Source organism: Lactuca saligna, chromosome 8, assembly GCF_052625555.1.
Source record: "Lactuca saligna cultivar CGN05327 chromosome 8, ASM5262555v1, whole genome shotgun sequence".
NCBI classification, from domain to species: Eukaryota; Viridiplantae; Streptophyta; class Magnoliopsida; order Asterales; family Asteraceae; genus Lactuca; species Lactuca saligna.
Genome location: NC_136424.1, coordinates 69220685 through 69240757, shown reverse-complemented (window position 1 = coordinate 69240757; position 20073 = coordinate 69220685). Strand labels below are relative to the sequence as shown.

At 34.3% G+C, this 20073-nt stretch overlaps 2 protein-coding genes and 1 long non-coding RNA gene across 7 annotated transcripts; 2 read left to right on the top strand and 1 right to left on the bottom strand.

Annotated features, from left to right (window-relative positions):
- The first annotated feature begins 739 nt into the window (after positions 1–739).
- LOC145008590 (F-box/kelch-repeat protein SKIP30-like) lies at positions 740–3592 on the top strand. 4 transcript variants are annotated; one of them, XM_078967181.1, is made up of 3 exons: positions 740–970; positions 2084–2136; positions 2473–3592. In XM_078967181.1, exon 3 carries the CDS (start codon positions 2667–2669, stop codon positions 3495–3497), a length of 831 nt encoding a protein of 276 aa, XP_078823307.1. In that variant the 5' UTR covers positions 740–970; positions 2084–2136; positions 2473–2666; the 3' UTR covers positions 3498–3592. The 4 variants fall into 4 exon arrangements, with proteins under 4 accessions (XP_078823307.1, XP_078823305.1, XP_078823306.1 ...); XM_078967179.1 differs by having other exon boundaries at positions 2438–3592; XM_078967180.1 differs by having other exon boundaries at positions 1989–2136.
- A 2965-nt stretch (positions 3593–6557) lies between these two features.
- TRM82 (Transducin/WD40 repeat-like superfamily protein) lies at positions 6558–9199 on the top strand. 2 transcript variants are annotated; one of them, XM_078967177.1, is made up of 10 exons: positions 6558–6806; positions 7109–7276; positions 7374–7554; positions 7647–7703; positions 7799–7869; positions 7998–8076; positions 8179–8238; positions 8315–8400; positions 8475–8535; positions 8667–9199. In XM_078967177.1, the coding sequence occupies exons 1-10, from the start codon at positions 6658–6660 to the stop codon at positions 9060–9062; spliced, it is 1308 nt and encodes a 435-aa protein (XP_078823303.1). In that variant the 5' UTR covers positions 6558–6657; the 3' UTR covers positions 9063–9199. The 2 variants fall into 2 exon arrangements, with proteins under 2 accessions (XP_078823303.1, XP_078823302.1); XM_078967176.1 differs by having other exon boundaries at positions 6559–6806; positions 8300–8400.
- Positions 9200–9267: 68 nt separating this feature from the next.
- LOC145008591 (uncharacterized) lies at positions 9268–10620 on the bottom strand. The gene is made up of 3 exons (XR_013663553.1): positions 10343–10620; positions 9727–9927; positions 9268–9577 (listed from the first exon to the last, which is right to left on the bottom strand). It is a non-coding gene; the product is annotated as an uncharacterized LOC145008591 (long non-coding RNA).
- Positions 10621–20073: the final 9453 nt, after the last annotated feature.

Genomic DNA, 20073 nt, shown 5'->3' with positions numbered 1-20073 from the left:
ATATATATATATATATATATATATATATATATATATATATATGAAATCACAAATTTCAATTGTGAATTGTGTTTAGTGTTTATAGTTTTAAGAATATTATATAAGTCATTTGGTCCCATTAATCAGCCGATAGTTATTACCACGTTAAAACAAAACATTAAAACGTTACCTTAGCTTTACTTCAATAGAATCATTTTGTAAATTAAAAGAACTACATAACTAATTCGTTTACTAAATGTCAAAATTACTTGATGTTTTTGTTTAAGTCTAAATCTTACAATAAAAAATTAAAAGAAGTTGGTATCTACCATTATTAATTTGTACCAATCAAACTTGTTGGTAGTCAAACATATTGATACAAAGTGTATTTGGTACGGTATTAGTAGAAAATTTTTTATACCAATTATAGTTGGTACGATACACGATTTAGAGAAGAAAAAAAACCGGTACCATGCCAATTTCACCTTTAGTTCTTTCATATTTTTTAGGACAAAAACTAGAGAAAAATTTTAATTTTAGACTTTTCAAGCTGGTAAGTTTTTTTGATCCCATCTAAATTTTTTTTAAATAACACATAGACCAATTTGTCTATGACAAAAATTTTGTAGGTCTACTATATTTGTTTTATAATGGTAAGGGTGGAAAATGCAAAATTTACCCACAAATAACGTTAGTAAAGCATGTGAACTTGTGAAGGAATATACTTTTTGATATTTTATAAGAAAATTTTCCAGTTTATTATAAAAAATTCTTTCTACATTTCACACACGATCTTTCTCTCTCACCCTATGTCTCTCTTCTACGAATCGAATTCTTAAACATCTCGTCTGTAACACTAACCAAACACTTCTCCTCTCCCTACCCTTCCTCCATATCTCTTCTTCATACAACAACAACAACAATTGCCCTTTCTTCGCAGCCATTTCTTGATGAATCATTGAGGAATTTGGGGTCAAATCTGGGTTTCAAGGTAAAATTGCTGCACCGCTTTGATTTATGAATAATTTTTACTTGTTTTTTCGACCAAGATATATCGAGTTATAGCCTGATTTCGGAAGCAGCCGTATAATCTGCTCTGTTGCAATCGCGGAAACGGGTTTTCGAATTTGATTAATTTGGGGTATTGTTGTTCAATTTAGCGTTTGCGTTGATTGATTTTCCTTGATTTTTTTGGGTATTGATTAATGATTTGAACGTTTGATGCTCTGTGATTTTAATTGCATTTGCAAACGTTGAACTTGCACACACGAATTCGTCTTGATTGGGTTTTTACATTGATCTTAATGTGGTTTGGCGGTATCACAATTTACCCCAATCTTGCAAAGCTTAAAATAATTAAAATACCCGTCAATAATAACAATAGACGGGGATTCTTTTGTATTAAATCGATGTTCTTGAATTAATGTAATGATTATTAGTGTGCAAAACAGATAATTTGGCCTGGAATTTCGTCAAGAAGTGAAATTTGATGCATTTGTTTTGGGACAAATGGAGTAATAAAATTAATATAGATCTTTTTTGCTCTTTGTACTCTATGTTTACATGTAACTCCCCAAGCAGAAAGTGCTAACGGACATAATAAGCTTCAAATTAACTAAAAAACATTTTGGAAGTTGTTAGTAGCCAATAACTTTGGATTAATAAGGGTCTCATAGTTCTAAAATTTTCCAGCTTTTAGAAAATCGATGAACCTTGTCATCATAGAAGTATGAAGCTAAACTCCATTAATGGTTGTTTCCTTTCTTAAGACCTACAGGCTACATGGAACCAGTTTCTTCATGCCACACCCATAGCTAGAAACAAATGATCTTCTATGAGACATGTTCCTTGTAATATCACTTTTCTATATTTTGTTTGGAATGTGTAGCGAGAAAAAACCATAGTATTTTACAATGTTGATATGGCCTTTGTTAAAATATTTAGTACATCTTTGTTTAATTGTTCTTCTTTGATGCTTGTCATGCATAATTGTTGTTGAAATTTCTCAGGGACAATATAACAAAAACCAATAGCTTCACTTTTTGAATTTGTGATTAGAAGACTGAAATTTAACGACTACAAGTTGCCACTTGCAACCTCACAGGATCTTGATTCTTGAACTTGAAGACAAAGCTAAGTTTCTTTTTGGACTCTAAGGTTAGTCCCCTTTCCCCCTATGTGTTAATATATATATATATATATATATATATGTACAAAGGGTTAAATGCAAGAAATAGTACTTCATTGATTATAGCAATGTCATCCAAATACAAAGCAATTTTCACTAATATAAGTAGGTAGATTTTTCAAATTACAATGTCTTAATAAGAATACAATTGAAAGTACAATGCCGTAATAAAAAGATTTGAAACTAGGATGCTATAAATTATAATACACAAATAAATGAAATTACGTTGCTGTAAAAAGTGATTTTGTTTTGTTGGTTTGTTCTTTCCAGGTTACAAGATTATTGAGTGTTTGAAATAATGGCAGTTCTGATAGAAGGTCTTCCTGATGCGGTGGCGCTGAGGTGTCTTGCGCGGGTCCCATTCTACCTCCACCCGAGACTCGAACTGGTGTCCCGTGCATGGCGGGATGCGGTCCACAGCACCGAGCTATACAAAGCGCGTAAAGAAGTCAAAGCCACGGAAGAGTTTTTATGCGTATGCGCGTTCGACCCTGAAAACATGTGGCAACTCTACGACCCAAACCGCGACATTTGGCTTACACTTCCGATATTGCCCTCGAGAGTCCGCAACCTGGCCCACTTTGGTGTCGTCTCCACCGCCGGAAAGCTGTTTGTTCTGGGTGGCGGCAGTGACGCCGTTGACCCGTTGACCGGCGACCAGGACGGGAGTTTCGCAACTAACGAGGTCTGGGCGTATGACCCGATCGTCCGCCGGTGGGCCCCACGGGCTTCCATGATTGTCCCACGTGCGATGTTTGCGTGTTGTGTTTTAGATGGGAAGATCGTGGTGGCCGGAGGATTCACAACCTGCCGGAAATCGATCTCCATGGCGGAGATATACAACCCGGAAAAGGATGTTTGGGTGTCGATTCCGGACCTCCACCATACGCATAACTCCGCGTGTTCGGGGCTTGTGATTGATGGTCAGATGCATGTGGTTCACAAGGGTTTGACCACGGTTCAGGTGTTGGGGAGGGACGGGTGGACGGTTCATGAGCATTCATGGGTTCAAGGTCCCATGGCGGTGGTTAAGGGTTCGTTGTATGTGATGAGTCATGGGGTTATATATAGGCAAGAGAAAGAGGTTAGTAAAGCAGTGATTTCGGCTTCTGAATTCAAGAAAAGAATTGGGTTTGCTATGATGGGTTTTGGGGATGATGTTTATGTGATTGGTGGTGTCATTGGACCTGAAAGATGGAATTGTGATATCAAGAAGATGTCGGATGTTGATGTTTTGACACTTGGGAGTGAGCGGCCGGTGTGGCGGCAGGCGGCGGCGATGACTCGGTGCCGGGGAACGATTCTTGGGTGTGCTGAGTTGAGGATTTAGGGGTTGTGTTTTGTTCTTGTTTATGTTTTGTTTGACTTTGGTGAAATCTATCGGGATTTATGTCAATAAATCATATGATATGGCTTTAGATACAAGGGTTATATTCGTTTACGTTATTTTGCTTTTCAAATCTGATAAGTAGTTATTTAAATGGTTTTATAATAGATAATTTATTGATGTTATGTATGACCAAAAAAAAAAAAAAAAACTTTCTAAATCCATGTCAAGTCACATGGATCTTGGAAATATGTTTTCAAAATAAATGTGTTATGTGTCTACAATAAAATAAAAGAATATTTTGTAAAATAAAGATTGTTTTTTTTTGACAAATGAGTCCTTTATTTTGATTATAAACTTACAGGATAGGTTTATTTCGAATTGTTAAATTATATAGAAACTTGCCAAAAGCTAGCGAATGCAAATAGACAATTACGGTGTAATAGCCGAAATAGGATTTTGTAACCACGAAGCTCAACTGGCTTTAATCTTATTGTTTTGAAGGTACGTATAATGCAAATATCATCCAAAGCTGCATGTTTCATAATAGTCATGGTCAGAGAATCCACACATGTTAACAGGTGGGGAAATTAGATATCTTTCTATTTTTTATTTTTATTTTTCTTCTTATATAATATAGATGATGATAAGTATATAAATTTAATATTCTAATCAAATTTAAATTAAATTTAATAACATTTATCACAATTTAAAATATATAGAAGGATAAAATATATAGAAGGATAGTAGGAACAAAAAATAGAATATGAATTCATCTCAAAACCAATAAATAAATGTTGAATATCTGGACCAAACTTGAACGGCCACCTCAAAACCAATAAATAAATGTTGAACATCTACAATTTGATATCCACGGTAAGGATATAAATTCATCTCTAACTCGATATATTTGTTCTAGTAGGGATACGATTAAACAAAACCCCTCAAATCAAAATATTAATTTTTATAGGCGCAAATTTATTCAAAGAGGTAGGAACATAGAATTCGGAGTGACTTTGCCGGTATAAAATCCAGTGGAACTGACAGAAAAAAAAAAATTCAAAATGATTTATTCTCTTGGTTCGCAAAAATTTCTCAAAATATAATAACTTTTCAAAATAATAATATATTTTCAAAATAATAATAATAAATGATAAATAAGAGGGTACCTGATTGTGATCTTCGAATTATATGATATCCGTCTTCTTATCGAATTTGGTATTATTTGATAATATGTTTAGGATAGGTGATTTGCTATTTAGAAGTTAGAAACTTCAACGGACAAATTTGAGAGTAAACTTATTTTACAAAATTTTGTTCTGTTTTATTTCATGGGATCAACAATTATTATATAGACATTATTTTTCAAACACGACATATGACTAGCTATTGTCAGTGTATTAAACATATTGTTCTACATTATTGCGTTTATCACAAACGACACATACCTAACAAACACATATTGGTCACTGGATGCTATTATGCATCATTGACCTATGTGGCATACACACAACGCTGACAAAAATCAATATATCATAATTATTACAAACATGTAATAACTGTATCATGCTTGAATAGGAGTATCGTATGTTTGATCTTATCTTATCCCCTTCACACACGCTTCTACACTAATTCTAGATGTTTTCTTGATTTGACCATCTATATTTAATGCTGCAATTTTCACTTTCAAGCAAGAACACTTTAGAAAAATACCCGATAAGAATGATATTTCCTATCCAAACCTCCTTCCAAAAAAAAAAAAAAAAAAATCGACCCATCAAATAGAATGAAGTACAATCATGTATCGTGTAGCCGGAAATTCTATACCAAACACAAAGCGAGTTTGTCACATCACCAAATAGTCATGAAAACAATTAACAACTTTAATAAATAATAACATTAAACCACAACGAGTAATCCACAAAAAAGAACACATATTTTCAGGAGCTTTATAGATAGACATTAAATATATGCCTAAACTAACTGATTTTAAAATCCAATAGAAAGAAATTTAATTTCCCATTTACCCAATTTCTTATTAAATCTATTATTCACCACTCTCCACCTTTCACCCAATACATATTTGAACCTACCGGAAAGAAAGATACTTAAAAGGAAAGGAAGTCGAGCTACAACCTATAATAGAGGCTAAATGATTTACATCATCCGAACCAAACCTACACCAAAAGGATTTGACTTTGAAGATTAATCTTCAAACCCCACAGTTAAGAAAAAAATCACTATAAAAACCAACATAATGTTTCCAAGTTCCAACATTCTAATCATTCTACTCGCAGAAAAACAAACATCACCAACATAAAACAAATGAGAAACAGACAAACCTTTATTATCGATATATACACATCTAGAATAAGCACGAGTCATTACATCTTCCATGGCCTATGAAGATCCTCCATGGATAATATAAACAACAATAGATATAAGATCATCTAGGTTGAACCTCTCGCACTTGGAATTCTAATCTTAGACTTCCATTTACAAAAGAACATGAGAAAGTAAGAAATGCCTTCACCAATCCAATTTGGCCCCAAACCCTAGATAAACATAATGTGTGCCAAATACCACAACTCTAACACTGATTTTGAAGAGAATGTTCTTGCTTGAAATATTTCATATGTAGTTTGCCATAAGAGTTTCACGTGTTCTTAGATTTGAATTCTTTACCTCTCTAAATAGCCACTTGAAAGAATTTTAAAGGATAATGTTACAAAAAAATATAATCATGGATTATTAAAGGTTCAACTATAATGATGAAAAATAAATTACATGTCCGAATAATAAAGGCGTTCAAAATAAGTTTGGCAAAGATTATGATTTAGTTTATCGAATAAAAATAAAAAACTAAAGATAAGAAATAACAAGATATTTTATTATAGCATCTTAATATTTTTTCTATCAGTATCATATTTTTAACATTGTATTTTAAAAATATATAATTAGTAAAAAGTGTTTTAATTGAAACTGTTCAAGCTTTTTATTGGGCTTGAAGCCCATTGGCTTTTAAGTGGAAAGACAATTGGAACGGAAGTTGAAGACTTGATGTGCGAGACTATGGAAGTACTATTATGCAGAACATAATATCAAAACTTAATAAACCGCCATTAAACCCTAGGATTCGGGAAGAACTCCTTGACAAGCTGAAATGGAGGATGATGCTTCTATGATTGCCTCGGAAGGCAACAATAAAGAAGCCATGGAAGTGGAAGTTGCTCCGGCTCTCATCTCCGTTCATCCTGTTCAGGACTCCGTTGCCGTAGCCGTTGGCTGTGAGCTCCGTGTATTCAATCTCCGGTAAAGTTTCTATTTCCTCAATCAGTTGGTTTCCATGTCTCTGCAGTAAATCAGAGCTTTGAATGTTAAACGGTCGACTTCATATCGAATGTATATCAAACCTTAAGAGAACAAATTGCTAACGAGATTCAAGTCATTCAACTTTATAACAAACAACGCAATTGAAAAGTTGATAACGTGCAATTTTGCGACAAAATCTACATATAATTGAAATAAGTAAAGAGTGCTAAAAGTGATTTTGGGCTACAATCAGTATAATTTAGTTGACATAAGCCTGACATTTTTATATTGCTGCTTTACAGAGAAGGTTGCTCGATAACTTTAGGGGCTGAGTCAGGTGAAGCTTGTGATCATAAGGAATCTATCAGAGCAATTCGCTATGGTGCAAAGGGTAAAGTCTTCGTGTCTGCTGGGGATGACAAAGTAGTTAAGATTTGGGCCACAGATTCATGGCGCTGTCTGTACTCTGTGTAAGTTTTCCGTTTCTTGGAAACATACCACCATAGCTTTTTTAAGGTGGTTTAAACTTGATTTTATTGACATTAATCAACTTTTGACACTCAAAAGGCCAACAGAGAAGAAAGTGAGTGCAGTTGCCATTAGTGACAATGGACAATTCGTTTGTTATGCTGATAAATTTGGAGTTGTTTGGGTTGTTGAGCTGGATGAACTTCATGAAAATCAAAAACCAGTCCAGAAGAAGGGGTCACCACTTCTTGCCCATTATTGTAGCATCATCACTAGTCTGGTAAGTGGTCGATAATATTGATAACAAATATGCATTGATCAACACACAATTAAAGTTATTAAACAATTCCTAACAGATTTATAATCTTCCAGGAGTTTTCACCAGATGGGAAGTTCATTGTTACTGCTGACCGTGATTTCAAAATTCGTGTAATCATAAACTTCTCACACCCAAATTATTATTATTATACAGTCAGCATTTACTATTTTCTTAAGCATGTTCTTATTTTCTTTCTAAATGACAGGTCACCATGCTCCCAAAGAAACCTATAGATGGAGCCCATGAGATACAAAGTTACTGCCTTGGCCATACAGAGTGAGTGAGTTACTGGAAATGCCATAGTTGACTGCTCAATAAGTTTGACATGGTTTATAAACTTTGACATGATGTGTCTATTGTTGTTAACTTTATACTCATTGTCATACATCTATATTCAATGGCAGATTTGTCTCCTGCCTAGCCTTTGTCTACAATCAGGAATTTCCACAGGGGTATTTAGTCTCTGGAAGTGGTGATTCAACAGTGAGAAATATTACAACCTTAACTTTTCTACAAAATTGTCATTATGATTTTTTTTTTTTTTTTATCGCTCTAATAAATCCGACATTCTTTCTTGTGGTGTAGGTTCGCTTATGGGATTTTACATCTGGATTGCTTCTTCATACATTTGAAGTTGGATCAGAGGTATCTTGTTCTGCTTCTACAAATGATTTATTAAATTACAAATGATATTTTAAACGTATAGGTGGGACATCAACAGACAAATGGAACAGAAAACAATCATTTTGCAATTACAGATCTTTGTGCAACACCTGATGGTTCATCAATATTTGTAGCTGTTCAAGGGTAAAAATGTCTTTTAGATCATCAAAAATATGTATTTAAAAGGAAAACTCTGATGTTTTAATTCTAAAATGCAGGTTGCCAGGAATATTGGTGTTGAGTTGCAACCTTTCTGCTAAAACTCTTTCTGTTTTAAGGGTAAGCAACTACTGCCTCAAATGTCATAGATAAATGTATAGCTTAAGGTGTTTCATTATATAAAAGGTTATATGCATCCTACTTTAACAAATGATTCACTGAATGAAATTAGATTGCAATTTTATAAACAGGTTGTGTCTATAAGTGGAGAGGATTTCATACCCACAAGCTTAGGGAGTTCATTAACATCAGATTTCTTATGGATGGTGATGGGTGTTTCTAATTTGCCTGGTTTTGATTCATCATCACTGGCTCGAGTGCGTGTTATTTCTGGTTTAAACAAATGCAATTCAGGATCTGTTGAAGGAGATGACACCATTAAAATATTGGAAGATAAACAAGTCCCCTGTGGAGAAAAAGTGTTGGAAAAGTTGCAGGGAAGTTTGTGTATTGATAAAGATGTCTTCTCAGCAGCTGCTGAAGCTGTTAAGGCCTCGATGCGCAATTTATTGATTAAGAAACAGTATTCATCTGAAAGACGCGAGTTTAGGAAAAGGGGAAGAAATGACAGAAAGGGGAAGAGATAGCAAATTAGTTAATGTTTTTGATAATTTATGTTTGTTTTAAGTCATTTGCTTTAGAAACTATCCAATTTAAAAGTCTGTTTGAATTATTTGTGGTTTGTACACTTGTTCTGTTAGAAATATCAAACCTAGTTTTACAATTAAGTGTTCTATCCTAATGTCTTCTTTTTCTGTGTCTATATTTTGTTAGAAAATTGGGTATATCGACTAATACATGGAATCATTTTGAAGATCATATTACAACATTTGAACAAATAAAACAAAATATAAACCTCCAAATTACACTACTCCAACTACAAAATATTTTTAATATACTCTTGTCTTCCCACCTTTTTTAGTAGGATTAAAAAATTGTAATGTTGTCTAATCCAATGCATGTCAGACACAAAGTATATGATAACCATTAATCAGTGGAGATTCGAGGTCATGCATGCTTAAACATTTTCATGCTAAGCCAGTACAGATATACAGCAAACACAAGCACAGGAAGTGTCAAAGGAACCAAGAAGCAATAATACCTGTTGCAAATAGAAAACAAATTTACTTACAATGTTAGACTCCATAATAATCATGAAAATGGGAGAGTATAAAATTAGAAGAAATGATCAAAACTTTGGATTTACAAAATACTAATAATAACAATAATAGTAATTATCAAATTCCACACCTGTCATTTTGTATTGCAAAGATAATTGCATTATCCGAATGAGGAAGAAGTTTTGATATAACTGCAGTATAAAGGAAACCACCAAAGAAAGTGGACCCAAATATAACCAACAACCCTCCCCAAAACAATCTCTCATTGCCAGTTATTAATCGTGACATCATCATATAATCCCCCCAATTCTTTCAACCCAAACTCTACCTCCTGAAGAAACATAGAAACGATTTTTAACATATATTTCTTCCTGTTGATTTTCCCATTATTCAGGATAATCAAACCAATTACAAACACAAAGATCAAATCATATAACGAGCATTATGATCAACAGTGGCAACAAAAGTCCAATTTTCCCAGGATTGAATTCTAAATCAGTGTACACCTCCCCCAGAGTGTAGAGTCTCAACACAAATGCATAAATCCACCTCTATCAGAGAGGTAATATACTAATATTCTGATGAATAATGAAGTCGTTAATAAGAAAAATATTGTGAACTGAGCTAACTAGAAACATAAACAATATAACCTAATGATTAACGACAAGTACAAAATTATTAAATTAGGGCACCAAAATGACTTAAAAACGAATCTCAAACAATAAGAGAAGTGATGAACAACGTACCTGACAAGATCAAATACAAGGGAGACTTGGTTCGAGGAACAGAGAAGATTTCTCGGCGAGGATGAACGGAAGTGGAGATGATGGGACTGGGACGGTTTGTTTCCAGAGATTGAACTGGGGAATGTAAATGGAGTTGAGAGGAACTAGGGTGGCGTTCCGAGACCAGGAAGATCGGCGATTAGACTTTAGAGAGATAGGGACGATCGGAAACCAGTGACACAAGGCGGAGACGATTGTCTGAGTGGGAGTGCTATTGTTTGGTGGCATTTCTTGTTTGACCTGTGATCGAAAGGGAGGGTAAAAAGGTTCATAATTTATTTTCATTTTTCTTTTATTATTTTTTAAACTTAGTATTTATTTATTTAATTTTATAATCCTTCTTGATACACAAATGTTTTTTTTTTTCTACGTGTCAATCTTTCGACACTTGTTATTTTGTGGTATTTTAAAATAAATATTATCAAGTTGTCAATTTTTGGTTTGTTTCATTTTTTAAAATTAAATATATATACTTATATATGTAAAATATTAAATATCATATATATGATATTAAATTGTAACAAATACATTTTTTCTTTTCTTATTTTAAAATTGTACATTAAAAAATATTTTCTTTTTTACAGTTTAATTTAATGTTTAATCTTTTTTTTTTAAATCAACTTGTGTAATACACGGGTTTTACACCAAGTTAAAAAATAAAAGAGCCCACAAACCTAACGGAGACACAATCGGTCGATAGAGTCGATTAAACTGCAGCCCAACTCGTACGACCCACACCTGTTTCTTCATGAGTCGTCAGATATACCAAGAAATTACCTACCAGACTCGACCTGTCTTTCATCGAAATCCATACATCGTAGATGCGAGCTAAAATCACCTTTTGTGTATTTCTTCCCTTGTATACATCAGAGATCCATAAATCACGGAGCAAACACTAGTGCCACCATATCATTGACACTTTGTCTCACCTCATCCTGCTCTTTCTGTCTCAATCGAGTTTCTGATCCAGACTAAGATCCATCATAAAACCTTGAAATTAAAATCCACCACAAAAGGGTTTCTCTCTCAATCATGTGAGCGTTAAAAGTTTCACTAATCTCTCAGTCACATCTTTTCGATAATGAGAATAGTTCAAATTCTTGGATTCTTCATTGTGAATGATTACAACTTGTGAGGAGAGGAAGAGGTATTGGGGAATGGTTTGGAGGATTGAAAGATTTGGAAAATGGAGGGGTATTTATGGAAGAAATTGGTGGCTGTGGTGGGGAGTTTGAAAAGCGTTTTTGGAACAAATACAACCGCAAAGGGTATGGTTTTAGAGGGTTGAAAGAGGATTAGGTTGTTGAGATAGATGATGTGATGAAGGTTTTTCTCTTTTTCAGCTATCTTTCCCCACACGGAAGGTTGATTGAAAAACAAACAAACAAAACAAAACAAAATAACGGTAGCAGTGATTTTTCAGTAAGAAATTAAAATGAGAGGAAGAGGGGTTTTTTTAGTTATTAAATTAAATAAATAAGTATTATTAAAAATGAAAAGAAAATGGAAAATAAATACCTAAAGGTATTATAGTCATTTCAATATTTGGAAGGACTAAATATCCAACGAAACTAACTCAAAAGGAATAACAATCCAAAAAAAATGGGGTTTGGACTAAAACCTAGAAAGAGTACATACCACATGGAGCATTTTTACAGTTTTGCTTATCTTTTTTATACATATTAAACCAATAGCGTTAAAAAAATACTATTATGATTGGTATTGGTTTCCACCAACTTATTCGACAACCAATAAACATGTGATGGTGGTCAATTTTGCAATTATATATGATGTGATATGTTATCCAAGGGAGATCTCCAAACATTGACGGACATATGGATATCTAGTTGTAGTAGCATAAAAAAATTCTGATCAAATATAATAACATAGATCTAGAAAATGGGTTCGAGTCAGTTCAAGCTCTTGTCCATTCGGGTCGAGACGGGACAAATCAACCTTCAAACAAAGAATAAAATGTTACAATTAACAAAGAACACAAACATAACATGTGTTTATTCAAAAGATCAAAGGTTTTTGTATAATATTAAGGCTAATGAAAGGGTAAATATATATAGGGCAACATAGATCAAGACGTTACTGTTGAAAATCAAACTAATAGACACGCAAGGAACCGACAAATAATATTGAGAACTATATGTCGATTAGTTGCGAATTATAGATCGAATTATTATTATTATATTTACCAAGTTTTGTCCAAACCAAATCAATCCTTCACGATTAGATCTGATTATAAGAAAGGAAGAAGAGGATTGTCCTGTTGTTGGACGGAATTAAAAGCAAGACAGAAACTAAACCCCGACATGTTGATTGCTGATCTTGAACTTCAGATAACTGCACGGATCGAACTCCTGTCCTTAAAGGTTTTTACTTCGCTTCTATTGGCTGTAAGCAACAGAGTAAAACCCCAGGATTTAATGCAGACCTATCGATCTTCCAACAACACTGGAAAAACGACAAACACAAAGTGAATCTCCAAGCAAGCCGTTTCCTGATCCTTCTAGAATGCCCCGATGACTTATCCTCCACGAAGTCAACGCCGTTCAACCATTTGACCAGATCGGTCAAACCGGCTTGACCCGAACTCGTCAAAAATAAAATCTCCTCAACTCCCAGAGACCGTTGCGTCGTGCCAAGTGCGCCTAAATCGCATCATTTCGCGCACTCACGGCGTCGGCTAGGCTAGGTGCGTGCGTGGGCTTGACCTATTCCTTTGATCCACTAAAGCCTTTGAAGGCCTATCAAGGGAATAAGCTTCACAAAAGTTTCTTCCCCCCACCAATGTGGGATACAAAGGAAATTGCCAACTTGTAAATCCTTTATATATATAAAGTTCCAACAATCCCCCACCAAGTTGGAAAGTTTCCTTTCACTTAGACAGATGATGTTACTTAGGTGTCACGAAGATTAAACCCTAGTTTAATAAGAACAAACAAGAAGAGACCGATTCAATGGTATCCTTATAGGTTTAAACCATGAACCTTAATGACCTCTCAGGTTTACCCCCACACATCACAAGTCATCTTTGTGTTCTCCCTGAGCGCTAATATGACCATGCGCTATAAACCCTTTTCATGATCCTTTAGAAGATAAACCACTAATCTTCACTTAAGGCGGCACCACCTCTAGATCATATAGGCAAAGTTTTACAACATCTTCGTTGCTTAGATGTATCCAAAACTTTGTTAAGAGTCGTAACTCAACCTCGTTCTTGGCAACGACGTACTATCCTACCTCTCATGGATCTATCAATAATGATAGTATCTTCTATCGTTAGCGACTTTGTTGTTACCCTTTAAACTTGAGAATTAGGAGCACTAATGTCAAGTTGGGTTTCCATCACTAAGCGATTCTATTGTGGTTTTAGACCCATGACTATCGTGGTAGATGTAACCAAATCTCTCATTAGAGGTTTGGTAAATGGATCTGCCAAATTTCAACTTGTCTTGACATAGACAACCTTGATGGTACCACTTTCAATTAGTTGTCTCACAAAATTCTGCCGCAGACCCACATGTCTCGACTTCCCATTATATACCGCATTATATACCTTAGACACTGTGACCTCGCATACGTGGGTATTGAAGGCATTGGAATATCCCACAAACGGATATCCATGAGTAAATCTCGAATCCACTCTGCCTCTTTGCCGCTAAGGCAATTAGCTCTGCTTTCATCGTTGGTCTGTTTCTTGCTCGCCCAAAAAATAGCACCACCAGCTAGAGTATAAATCCAACCACTTGTGGATTTTGGATCAATAGTGTGATCAATCCACTGGCATTGGAATAACCTTCAAGTATTCCATTAGAAGACGAATATGTCAACTCAAAAATACATGTCATTCTCCAAGATCTTTCATCTTAAAGTTCGAGAATAGCCATTTCATGCACTCGTGGCGTCGGCTAGTGCCAGGCTAGGCCCGCACGTGGGCTTGGCCCATTCCTTTGATTCACTAAAACCTTTGAAGGCCTATCAAGGGAATAAGCTTATAAACCCACAAGTTGGTGAATCAGATTAATTTCTATTGAATCTAATATTAGTTGCACAATATTACAAGAATAATAAAAAAAATACTCTTAAGCTAAATCGAGTAGCGGCTCAAGACCACCCCCCCCCCCCCCCCCCCCAAAAAAAAAAAAAAAAAAAAAAAAAAAAAACCTATCAAGTCCGCCACTGTCTTCAAAAGGTTTCCCAAAGATGGCAGCTACAACAATGATCTGTTAACGTAATGAAATAAGAGAATCAAAAATCAATCGCTTCCCGGAAGGGCGCTCCAACGATGAGGTCAATGATCCGAGAAGAAAGGTGATGGATGAGGGTAGAGAGTATGTGTAGGAGAGTCTGAGATCATACATGCGATTTGTTATAACCTTTTATAATAAGGATTAATGAGTCACAATTTTGGGGACAAAAATAATGGGTTTGATACGTTTAAAAAACACTCATTTGTTCAATTAGTTCATTTTTGTTCTTCTGACATATGATTAATAGAGTATGAATATTGCTGGTAGTGACACGGGCACTACTCTTGTTTTATGTTGCTTTTTTCGCAAGGCGAATATGTCGTAAATGCACAACCAACCTTGTGGGTTGGCTGGTATGATCATGGTTGTTTGGCAACAAACCAGCTTGACAGATTGGCTGTCAAGGGTAACGGTAGCTTGACGGTCCCGAAATATTAAGCCGTTGGATTGGACTTCTTCTGTTATGATTTAAGACGTATCTCATAAATACGCTATCAATATATATTTAGTCATTTTTTTAAATATATGTTTAAGGAGTAAACTTATGTTAAGACCAAATTTGGCCAACGATTAACTTTACCTTTGGATATTTACCAAAAAGAGCACTTTTAGTGAATACATATTACAAAACCACCATAATATTCAGGAAAGAACGACCACCAATTAGTTTACAATCTTTGAAATACTTTTTTGATAAAAAAAAAAATTTGAAAATAGTTTTTCTGAAAAACAGTTCAAAAATACGAAACCACTTTTTATATAGAAAATAGGTTCTAAAATCCATACATAGTTCAAAATTTCGAACTGTTTTTCATGCCTTGGTTGAGTTTTCCGTTTTTGTTACAATCCATTGATATAAAAGAGAAGAGATAATATAAAAAATCAATCTTCTTTTTTACAAAATGAATAGTGAAACAAAAATATAAGAATAATATTTGAAAAAAAAAAATCAACTTTTGTATAAAAATACGTTTTTGAAAAAAAAAAATTAGAGTTTTTATTTTAACAGTTTTGCACTTTTCTCAAAAAATTGTTTTACAACTTAAATTTTTATGAGTCTATAAAAAAATATATGCAGAAATTAAATCTTTATATTTTACGATCTTACACTAACTAAAACATATAAAAAAAATTTAGAAAACGTATTATAAAAACAAATTTATAGTAAGACCACTAGTTTATAAAAAATAAAATAAAATAACATGTATAATGATATTTTTGGGACATTTTATATTAGTATGTTTGTTAGATGTGTATAAACTTTTAAAAAAAAAAAAAAAACTAAATATGTATCATTGCAAAACTTCATTATCAACGCAAATCATTATCTCTAAAAGGAATAATCTATAGGAAGTTTATGACATGATCAATTAAATCATATTATCTAAGAACAACCTAATTTTAACTCTATTTATAATCATTATTTAATTTAAATTTTTAAATCATCCACATCAGTGTGATATCACTTACCTTTCAGTTATATCACCTCAGTTTTTCTAATTATTATTTGCATCAATACGATAACAACACTCTTTCAAAGTACGACTCGTTAACACATCAAAAGCTTATATTGTAACATTTGTTTCCAGGTATTTTCATTTTCCAGCTTAAAATATCAAAATATTGCAAATAAATCCCTATGCATGGTGTACTTGATGTGTACGTTGGGCGTAGGTCACTTACGAGTTAAGATGGACGCGAACTTCGTCTAATATGATGGGTGTACGTAAGGAGTACACAAGGTGTACTTATGTAGATCCCAAACCCTGTTTTTAGGGTTGAGCCCTTATTTAAGGACCTTAAGTCCCTTGAGGCCTCCTTAAATTCAGCCTTCATCCTCCCCAACCAATATTTTGAAACCTTAATCCTTGATTAGCTTGTATGAGCCTCTTTTGTGTGTTCTTGGTGCATAGCGAAGGAGTAGAAGTTTTTCCTGAAGGATTTTTATGGCTAGAGCTTGAAGATACAGGGCCTTCATCAACTTTGCAAGCTTCTGGAGGTATAAAGCTCTTACCTTTATGGTTCTATGGCTTAGATCTAGACTATCTTTGAGATTTGCATGCTTTTGGTCTCACGGTTTCTTGTGAGTAAAAGCTACTCCAGAGCTCAATTTTATCACTTTATGTTGTTTTTAGGATCTTGTGTCATAAAAATGAAGTCTTTGTTGTTATTTCTCACTCATGCAAGAGTTTGAGGTTATTAAAGAATGTTATGGACTTAGTGTTTTGCAACACTCTAAAAATCAAAGAAATTTAAAATTTTCAAAATCAACCATTAACCAACATTGTTTACAAAAACAAAATTATTGTTTCAAAGGCATTTTTTCAAAATCAGAGTTTTCCCAAGACCCGGTGACATAAAACAGGAAGATGTGCACGATCACGCCTTTACTTTCCTACTATCCTAAGAAGTACTTGAAACAATAACTAAAAACTTTTAGCCAAAGCTTAGTGAGTTCCCCAAAAGTATCAACGCACCACATAACAAACAAGCATACAAACATGAGCAGCCAGCCAGATTGGATCACCTCGCATGGCCTACAGCCTATCTGGTCGTCCCCGGGTGTCTTGGCCAACAACACAAAGCAGGGCCACCTAAACCCAACACAATATATCGACATATGTAACAGATAAACATAAACACAGAGCCAGTAAATAATATAATCATACAAATCTACTAAACAGTTACAAAATAGCATAAGCTTTGGGCAACTCACTAAGATTTGTGCTTACGGTTTATGTTTAAATTTTTTTTCTCAGGTACTTTCGGTTCGAAGGAGAAGTGTCACACCCCCAAACCAGAACGGCGGAATCGTTCGAGGGTGGATGACTTCATGTAGTATCGTAACAATTGAATACATAGTAAAGAAAGTAAAACAACCATCATATATATAATTTAAAAGTTACATTGTTGAATGATACTTGTTCAAAACAAATTACAACATGATGACAAAAATGACTTTTAAACTGAAGACTTAGCTTCACTTCTCCAAAAGCTGAAGTCTACCTGTATTACTGAATCCCTGAGAAATACAAGTAGTTTTGAAAGAGTGTCAACAATTAAGTTAGTGAGTTCATAAGCGTTTATGTATCAAATTTGTAAGTTTGGTATAAATCACTGAGTTTACTTCTGAAAAATCCAATATTTTTCCATGAGTGTGTGGTAGTTTAAAAGTTCCAAAACTGTAATGCATTAGTAATTGTCATGCCTAGAATAATAGATTTATGTATGTATAAAGTCACTAAGACATTTGATAACCCCATAAATCATTGTGTTTTTAATACTCCATGTGAGTTTTATAACCATGCTATTGACCCATGTTGCCTGTAACAACGTTCTTCAGGCGTTGGAATGTTATGACGTTTGTCACCCCAGACCTGCCGGTCTAACTGTAGCTAACAGTTTTGGTGCGGGATTGACAATCTCGTATAGATCTATACACAAGTATCACGCTCTCCCTACAAGAGATTATGGTATATAATACAGGACTTTAACGACATACTTGAAAGTACGTGAAGTTGAATGTCTCACAAAACTTAGTGTCAAATAGATTTACGTATGAAAAGTCCATTTGTTCTTGTATATGAAAGTGTTTCCTTGATATAGTACTTATAGTATGTAAATCTCATGATTTCCCTGTAAACTATACAAATTATAGTTTTTTTCAAAAGTGTGTTTCGCTTGTATGGTAAACCCTAGTGTAGTGTCGACTTTGTATGTAAAGTATAACATTTATAATGACATCATTGAACATTTATACTCAAAATATAAATAAAGTGTTTGATATTTATATAACAACATGTTTCATTTCAAAATGGACAAAGTGTTATCGTGATACGTTGCATGAGAACGTTTTCGTATGATAGTTATAAATCACATATGATTGATTATAACAAAAAGTATAGCAAAAGATTCATGTTATTCACACGAGGATAATCGTGTGTTTACTTGTATTCCACCCCCCCCCCCTAAAAATGTATAAAAGCATTTACAAAGCCTTTGAAAACGTAGTTATAGGGGTATGAACTCACTTGATAGATTGAAGAAGGTGAAAGGAAAACCGAGTAGAGCTTTGACAAAAGAAAACGAATTGCTCGGGAATCTCAAGTGTGTAAAATCTTCCTTCGGGACTTGGATGTGAAGACTGGGTCTTTGGGATGGCTTCGGGGGTTAAAACACAAAGCTTTGGCACGAGAGAGAAGAGAATTGAGCACCTAAACCCTAAACCATCGGTTTCTATTTATAGGGGTGAAATCTGAGGTTCACGTCGTGAGTTTGGGTGGCTCACATCGTGAGCTCGACCTGACTCCTCTCGTAGACTTGACAACTCATTGATAGGCTCTGGAACCCATCAGTCACAGGTTCATGTCGTGAGTATGGGTGGCTCACGTCGCGAGCTGCCTGACAGCCTCGAGTTTTGTGCCCCGAACTTGTAAAATCCGTAACTTCCGCGTACGAGCTCCATTTTCGACGTTCTTTATATCCACGCGTAGGCGAGATTATTCTCTACAACTCTCGTTTAGACTCCATCGGCTAATTTTGACTTTATTTTCAATATTATATTTTTAACAGGTCGGGACAGTAAAAATCCGTTAAAAATCCATAACTTCTTCATCCGGTGTCTGTTTTCGTCAGACTTTTTACCGTTGCGCTACTATTGTTGAGATATTCGATTCTTATGTAGGTTGTTTCAGCCAAAAATCCCTAGATCTCTATTTCGAGTTTTTAGCTGTCTACCGCTATCCCGAAACTTAGAAAGATCATAACTTCCTCATACGAAGTCGAATTTTGACGTTCTTTTTGTGCACGCTCACGGTTTAGTATAATCTACGACTTTCTTTTAGATACCTAAGGCTAAAAAGTATTTTATTGAAATTTCACTTTTTACGTTTGCCAATGTTTTACCGGTTTTGACACGAATTTTCGATTGTTCATATCTTCTTCGTTATAACTCGGATTTTAGTGTTCTTTATATTTCTGAAAATCTTGACACGATAACTATCATTTTAGGCAACCCAATAGAGGATTTTGAACATTTTATTTTTGAAACTAATTTCATTATATCAAAAGAGATTACAATTCTTGACTTTTTAGTTCATTACATTGATTCGAAATATTGGGTTGTCACAGGAAAGGTCCGACATTATCGTACAACATCCACCCATGTTCTGCATTTTATGATTTTGGATTGTACTCTGATAACTATTTTCTACATTGACATACTTTGATGGTTTTTGAAATGTATGGTTAATGGTTTTGGTTGATTTAAAAACAAAATTTTTTACTTCTTATTTTTTAGACTTTACAAGCTGGTATCAGAGCCTTGGTTTGAGAGATTCGGGCATACTCTCAGGTGTGTCTGAATTCAAAACTAAGGAATTGGTAAAAATAAAAGATATTTTCCAAAAAAAATTATAAAAGAAAGGATGT